This window comes from Gorilla gorilla, chromosome 2 (assembly GCF_029281585.2).
Source record: "Gorilla gorilla gorilla isolate KB3781 chromosome 2, NHGRI_mGorGor1-v2.1_pri, whole genome shotgun sequence".
Lineage (NCBI taxonomy): Eukaryota > Metazoa > Chordata > Mammalia > Primates > Hominidae > Gorilla > Gorilla gorilla.
Genome location: NC_086017.1, coordinates 152,995,759 through 153,003,802, shown reverse-complemented (window position 1 = coordinate 153,003,802; position 8,044 = coordinate 152,995,759). Strand labels below are relative to the sequence as shown.

At 41.0% G+C, this 8,044-nt stretch overlaps 1 protein-coding gene and 1 pseudogene across 1 annotated transcript in view; both read right to left on the bottom strand.

The window, feature by feature from the left end:
• Window positions 1-688: 688 nt before the first annotated feature.
• Window positions 689-3,141, bottom strand: LOC129532522 (syncytin-1-like; annotated as a pseudogene).
• GRK7 (G protein-coupled receptor kinase 7) overlaps window positions 2,472-8,044 on the bottom strand; it is a 55,784-nt gene continuing 50,211 nt past the window's right edge. The window contains exon 7 of the mRNA XM_004037782.5: window positions 2,472-5,108. Coding sequence (XP_004037830.3) covers window positions 4,772-5,108 — 337 coding nt within the window. The 3' untranslated portion in view covers window positions 2,472-4,771. The remainder of the gene's footprint in view (window positions 5,109-8,044) is intronic.

Here is an 8,044-nt window from a genome sequence, read left to right as displayed (position 1 = left end):
GGCCTGGTGGGAGATGATTGGATCATGGGGGCATCTTTCCCCCTTGCTGTTCTCATGACAGTGAGTGAGTTCTCACGAGATCCAGTTGCTTAACAGTGTGTGGTATTTGTCTCCCTCTTCCTCCTTCAGCAGCCATGTAAGATGTGACTGCTACCCCTTTGCCTTTAGCCATGAGTGTAAGTTTCCTGAGGCCTCAGCCGTGCTTCCTGTATAGCTTGTGGAACTGTGAGCCAATTAAACCTCTTTTCTTTACCCAGTTTCAGGTTTTTTTTTTTTTTTTTTTTTTTTTTTTTTTTTTTTTTTTGCAGTTGCAAGGTTTAATAGAGTGAAGACAGAGCTCCCATACAAAGGGAGGGGACCCAAAGAGGGTAGCCATTGCCGGCTCGAAGGCCTGGGTTTGTATCCCGATCATTGTCCCTCCGGCTGTGCTCTCAGGCAATAGATGATTGGCTATTTCTTTACCTCCTGTTTTTTGTCTAATTAGCATTTTAGTGAGCTCTCTCTACTATCTGATTGGCCAGGTGTGAGCTAAGTTGCAAGCCCTGTGTTTAAAGGTGGAAGTGGTCACCTTCCCAGCTAGGCTTAGGGATTCTTAGTCGGCCTAGGAAATCCAGCTAGTCCTGTCTGTCAGTCCCCCATCTCAACAGGAAAACCCAAGTGCTGTTGGGGAGGTTGGCCGATGACCACTCTAACTGCTTCCTGCTGAACTGGGGCATAGTAGGGGTTGTGCAGTTGAGATTTCCTTGGGAGGGGTGCCTTTGATGTCATTAACATCGGAGCATGGGCTAGCAGGCCGGTCCAAGGGTCTGTGGTAGATCTTAGTCACGGACAGCATCTGGGGCTCCATTTGAAGAACGATTTGTAGTTTTACAGCTTCAATTCTGGAAGAGACAAACTTAACAAGGAGGTTAAAGATACAGGATCCAAAGAGGAGTAACAATATTATTGCTGCTAGAGGTCCTAAGAAGGGGAGAATCCAGGGCATCCATCGGCTGAGGAGGCCCCAAGGTCCAGTGTTTTGAAGCTCCTCTGCTCTATGTTGTATTCAATCTCAAATTTCTTTAACTTTCTCGGTGATGATTCCGGATTGATTAACATAATAATAGCATTCTTCCCCTAAAAATAAACAGGCTCCCCCCCTTTCGGGGGTTAGCAAGTCTAAAGCTCTTCGATTTTGAAGGACTGCTGCTGCTAGGGAGTTAAGTTGATCTTGCAAGGTGACCAGGGAGTCGGCAACCCATTCCATGTCACCATTTAGTTCTTGGGATAGTTTGTAGCAGAACTGAGTAGAGGTTGTGATACTGCCAATGCCAGTACCTAGTCCACCTAGCACTCCTGCTCCAATAACAAAAGGAAGAATGGGTACTCTTTTGTTGCAGGGCTTAGGTACAACATAATTGTATAAATCTTGTTCAGTGTAGATGGTCATAGGGGGCACTAAGAATGAGAGGCAGCACATAGATTCCGAAGAGCCATTCAAACAACGATAGGCTGAGGTACCACAGACAAAAATATTCCTGGGGGTAGGCAGACTATTCTTGTGGGAGGAGTTATTCACCTGATGCACTGGGAGTTGATTGTGTGTATAGTATTGCTAAATTTTACATAGGTGAGGTTTGAGGTATGGGTTATTTCCAGATTGGAAACAAGAGGTCCTACTAAAATGGAAGTGGTGTTTATTTCTGTGCTGAAGTTGTTCCATTGTTCAGGTACAGGGATTGAAATGTATGGCCTGAAGTGCAGGGGGAGGCATATCCAACAGTTAGTAGGGTTTTGGGCCGAGACCTCATGAAGCCCAGTGAGGGCGGTATTAAATAGGCTTACCAGGCGAGTATGGGTACAGAGGGTTTCATGTAGTTTTGAGAGATCTAGTCCTTTGTAGGGGCTAGGGGTGCTATGTACCCAGGTCAGTTGGGAGATTACTTCCTTTACGTGTTTTTCTCTAGCCTGATCTTGAACTCCATCCCTATCAGACACATCAGTATGGGTGAAGTAAGTCCAACAGACAGTGGCTCCAAGTCCTCCAGGACAACTAGGATTAATCTTTCTTTTTTGAGACAGAGCCTTGCTCTGTCACCCAGGCTGGAGTCCAGTAGCTCAATCTTGGCTGACTGCAACCTCCTCCTCCCAGGTTGAAGCAATCCTCCTGTCTCAGCCTTCCTAGTAGCTGGGATTACAGGCACACACCACCACACCTGGCTAATTTGTATATTTTTAGTGGAGACAGGATTTCACCATGTTGGCCAGGCTGGTCTCAAACTCCTGATCTCAGATTATCTGCCTGCCTTGGACTCCCAAAGTGCTGGGATTGCAGGCGTGAGCCACCATGCCCAGCCTCAGGTATTTCTTTATAGCAGTGTGAGAATGGATTAATACAACTACTTATTCAATTATTTTCCTAAGTTAGTTCTAAGATATAAAACAGATTTGCATTTAAAGTTTATTGAAAGCAGAGGCAATTCACACTAAGGAACCAATGCAACAAGACATTTTTATTTTTTTATCTCTCCAAATTTTTTGTCCTTTTAAAAACTGAGCTATTTATCTTTAATTATTAGTTTGCATTTGTCCCTCTGCCAGCTTTAAGGCATAATCAACAAATAAACACGATGTTGTTTTTAAATGTCTAATGTCTATAAAGCCCAATCCTGCGAACTCTACCATTGGAGTGCTCTGGTTAATTGGATTTCTGTTAATCACCAATCAGTTTTTTTGTTAAAAGGGACTTGTTCAAAACTTAACCAAACTTTAATTTACTTTCTTACCTCAGGAAAAAAAAAAAAATCTCCTGGGCACACTTCTATCCTGCTTTGGTGACACAGAAATCTAAGCATCCTAGGTTAGGATTTGGAGAATTAGGGAGCATGCTGAGGATGGAGGAGGAGCGGGAAAGTGAGCCGCAGGTGCACCAGCCTAGGCCTCAACTCTCAGAGGGCTTCTTCTTAACTTGTTCCAGGTATGGTTAATGCTGTCTTGTAGATGAGTATTACTGTTATTCAGATTCCAGTTAACCAACATTTTTTTTGACTGGCACTTTTGCAGCTCTTGAATCCTTAACTCAAGGGACAAAACTTTTACATTGACTTCAGCCAGGTTTTTTACCACTGGGATAAATTCAGATTTTATTATGTGCACATACATCCTTTTAAAAAATATCACCCAGCTTTATATTTGTATCCCAAATATTTTTTCGCAGCTGTAGAATTCTCACCTTGGCTGTGCTTTTGAGAAGTGCTAATTCTATCATACAGTGTTGGCTGGGCAGCCACTTGAAATGAGGGTTAGTATTTTTTCAATTCAATTTCTTTTCTGGGTTTTTTTTTTTTTTTTTTTTTGAGATAGAGTCTTGCTCTTGCTGCCCAGGCTGGAGTGCAATGTTGCGATCTTGGCTCACTACAACCTCCGCCTCCTGGATTTAAGCAATTCTCCCACCTCAGGCTCCCGGGTAACTGGGATTATAGATGTGCACCACCACACCGGGCTAATTTTTGTATTTTTAGCAGAGACGGGGTTTACAACATGTTGGCCAGGCTGGTCTTGAACCCCTGACCTCATGATCCATCCGCCTCAGCCTCCCAAAGTGCTGGAATTGCAGGCATGAGCCACCGCACCTGGCCTGTTCAACTCAATTTCTAAGCCCATAGGTCTCCTTCAGGCCTTGAAATAGCCAAGAGACCGAGCTCCCAGGATATGTATGAGAAGCTAAAGTGTGCAAGGACAAGAGAAGCTATAAGATGAATAGATTGTCTTGTTTCATTTATACTGCAATTGCTAAAATGACATGCTTTGGGGACATTTGAAAAGTTGCCATCAAAATGTATGATTGAAGTTTTGAGCAACCAAAATAAGATTGAATGTAATAACATTCAAATGTGCACAGCAGTGCCCGCCAAACTCTGCTGCACATTAGAATCACCTGGGGAACTTCTGAAATTCTAAATGGTCAAGCTGTTCTCATACCTGGCAGTGGGGATCAGAATGTCTATGGATGGGAGTCAGGCATTAGTTTTTTAAAAGATCCCTAGATGATTCCAAAGTTCAGCAGAGTTTGGGAACCGATGGCATATGGTAGTGCAAGTTGAAGCAATTTGTACCATATTACTTAAAGGACTCAACTAAATTTACAGAATGCTTTAATTCACAGATGTCATGGATGTTTACGTTTAAAATGCTTCAACATTATGATAGTAAATTATTTCCACAAAATTGCAAAAGAAACTGTCAGTGAAATTGAAAATTATTCTGTGATCTAAAACATTGCCAAAATATTGTAATCCACCCCTTTTTAGGGGGAGAATGTCAGAAACATTTGTTTCCAGCTTCAAAATCCTTTTTATAAGTATAGAAGCCGAAGAAAGATGAAGGGAAAAAAAGATATAAACAAAGAAAAACTAAGATGATTATTTACTAAGAATTGCAAATGCTCATTTTCTGGGCACACCACACAGTTCCATTCTCTGTTCCTAGGACTTTGCGTAATACACAGGGACATGATGGTAAAAGGCTGATGCTTTCAGTTTATCAGAATAAACCTGAGTGTTCCTTTTCCCTGCCCTCAGTGAAAACTGAGACTTTACTCATCTTTATGAAGAAAGAAAGAGAAAGAAAATAAAATGTGTTCTAGTAGTGAGCTTGCCTGTCCTTTGAATTGTTTTGTGGTTGTGATGTCACTCCTAACTGATTAGCCCTCATTCCACAGATTTCCACGTGTGGAACATTTGAGGATTATGTCAGCCGAGACTCCTGCTGCCTGTCTGGTAAAGAGAGCAATTTACAATAACAAACACACGCCAGACTTGGATGAATTACCCTCCCCACAACCCGTAGGTCTGTTGGGGTCATTCAGTTCCTCAAACAGTCCTGTTTCTATAATTTCTTCCTGCCATGCTATAGGAACAGCACCTGTCGCAAAGTTTTTGAAGAACTGCTTATCTTTGTCATCAAATTCCACCCCCCGAACCTCAGAGAAATCATCAATTTCAGCAATGTCTTTGGCATAAACCACCGAAGGGTCTGGCACAAATGGGGGTTCGATTAGGCCGGCTTCCAGGCGAGGAAAGTTGATCGTTTTAAAGAAATGATGTTTCCTGGGATCATCAGACTTTTCTCTGTGAAGAAAGGAGATGATCAGCCTGAGACAGAGTTAACAAAACAAAATGGGACATGTTCTAACAATACAAAGTGTGTAGCATTCTTTTCTTACATTTTATTTTAATTGCAAAGACAATATAATAACATAAAGAATAACTGAAAAATAATAACTTTTGAAATCACCCCAAATTCCCGTATAAGTAGACAGTAGCATTCTCATTATTTGCAGACAGCTTTCACCTGTAGATGCAATTTTTAAACAGTGAAGCTTTGGATATGACTTTTATTCTTGGTGTTTCATAGAAATACTAGGAAAGTTCTGTGGAAACACACCTGCTTGCCTGCAGCTTCCAGTCATTGCCTCTTCAGGGTCACACAGAACAAGTTGAGCATATCTCTGTCCCACACAACCACTACTCCCATTTAAAAAGGCAGCACTCATATCCCTTTATTGGTAATATGATATGATTTCTACAAGCCCCACTTACCTCCCCAACTGCCACAATAATCTTGGTGTTATTTCTTTAAAGACTTAACAAAATCCATTAGTAATTTGCAGTAGTATAAATTTAGTACTCAAGACTATGATTATTATTATCAAACCCTCCATCTCTATGTTAGAAATTATTAGAGTATCTAAAGAAAAAAGTACGTTCCCAACTGTGTAACCTCTACTATTAATTTAGTTATCTATTGCTGTGTAACAAATTGCCCCAAAATTTAGTGCCTTAAAACAACAAACATTTATTATCTCACAGCTTCTGAGGGTCAAGAATCTGGACATGGCTTAACTGGGTGTCTCTGTCTCAGAGTCTCTTGTGAGGTTGCAGTAAAGCTGCTGGCTGAGACTGTGGTCTCATCTGAAGGCTCAGCTGAGGCTGGGGGATTTGCTTCCAAGCTCACTCATGTGGTTATTGTCAAGCCTCCATCCCTTATCACATGAGCCTCCACAGGGCTGTCTTGAAACATTGCAGCTGGCTTTCCCAAGGCCAGTGATCACACACACACATACACACATACACACACACACACACACACACACACACACACACTGCTCAAAATAGAAGCCATAGTTTTTTTTAATAACCTAATCTTAGAAGTGACATCTCATCACTTCTGCCATATTCTATTTCTTACTGAAGGAAGACCACACTTAAGGCAAAGGGATTATACATGAGTATGAATGCCAGGATGTGGGGATCATTGGGAGCCATCTTAGGGGCTGCCTACCATACTCCTCTTGGTTACTCTTAAATCTAGGTTGCAACAAAATAAAAAGTGGGCTGTTTTGTGGCATCAGATTCAAAACGATTCTTTTCTTTTAAAAAATGTGAATATATTTCCTGGTCTGATTAAGAAACATCTTCCACATACAAGTGGACAACAAACATATGAAAAAATGCTCATTATCACTAATCATCAGATAAAAGTCAATTAAAACCACAATGAGATACCATCTCATACCAGTCAGAATAGCTATTACTAAGAAAAAACAAACAAACAAAAAACAAAAAAAACCAACCAGACATGGTGGCTCATGCCTGTAATCCTAGCACTTTGAGAGGCCTAGGCAGGCAGATTGCCTGAGCTCAGGGGTTTGAGACCAGCCTGGGCAACATGGTGAAACCCCATCTCTACTAAAATACAAAAAATTAGACAGGTGTGACAGCGTGTGCCTGTAGTCCCAGCTACTCAGGAGGCTGAGGCAAGAGAATTGCTTGAACCCAGGAGGCGGAGATTGCAGTGAGCCAAGATTGTGCCACTGCACTCCAGCCTGGGTGACAGAGAGAGACTCCGTCTCTAAAAAAAAAAAAAAAAAAACCAACCAACAAACCAAATAAACAAGCAAACAAAAACAGATATTGGAGGGGCTGCAGAGAAAAGAGAATGCTTACACATTGTTGATGGGAAGGTAAATTAGTTCAGCCATTCTGGAAAGCAGTTTGGAGAGTTCTCAAAGAACTAAAAATAGAACTACCATTTGACCCAGCAATCCTATTACTGGTATATACCCAAAGGGAAATAAATTGTTCTACCTAAAAGACATACACCCATATGTTCATCACAGCACTATTCACAATAGCAAAGACACGGAATCAACTAAGGAGTCCATAAATGGTGGATTGAATAAAGAAAGTGTGGTACATACACAATATGGAATAATATGCAGCCATAAAACGGAATGAAATCATGTTCTTTGCAGCAACATAGAAGCAGCTGGAGACCATTTTCTTAAGTGAACTAACATAGAAACAGAAAACCAAGTACCGCATGTTTTCACTTATAAGTGGGAGCTAAACATTGGGTAAACATGGACGTAAAGATGGGAACAACAGACACAGGGGACTACTAGATGTTTTGGGGGTGTGGCAAGGGTTGAAAAACTACCTATTGAGTACTATGCTCACTACTTGGTGATAGATTCAATTGCATCCAAAACCTCAGTATTACACAATATGTCTTTGTAAAAAACCTGCACATATACTCCCTGAATCTAAAATAAAAGATTTTTTTTTAAAGAAATGTCTTCCTTTTAAAAGAAGTCAGTTTCTGCCATAAGTCAACCTCAATAGAAATTAATCATATTCATGGTCTCTCCTTTACATTTTCCATTCAAGATATCAAAAAGCTTTTTGGGAAAGGATTGAGAGCTTGCCCCATATATTCCTTTCAGAGATTCCCCACTATGTCAGATGATAAGTACAACAGACTCTGCCCAGCAAGACGACTAAGGCAACACCCAATAATGGCACAACTAATAATAAGAATGAGGATAACTGACATTATTCAGGGCCTACTGTCAGTTAACACAACATTCAGCTCTTCACTTATATTATTACATTCAACCAGTACAACAGCCCTGTCTCTAAGTCCTGTATTTTTGACTCTTTTATGTGCTTCTGCATTCATGAATAACTGTGCATCTGAGGAAGCCAGAGTAAATAGGTGACTT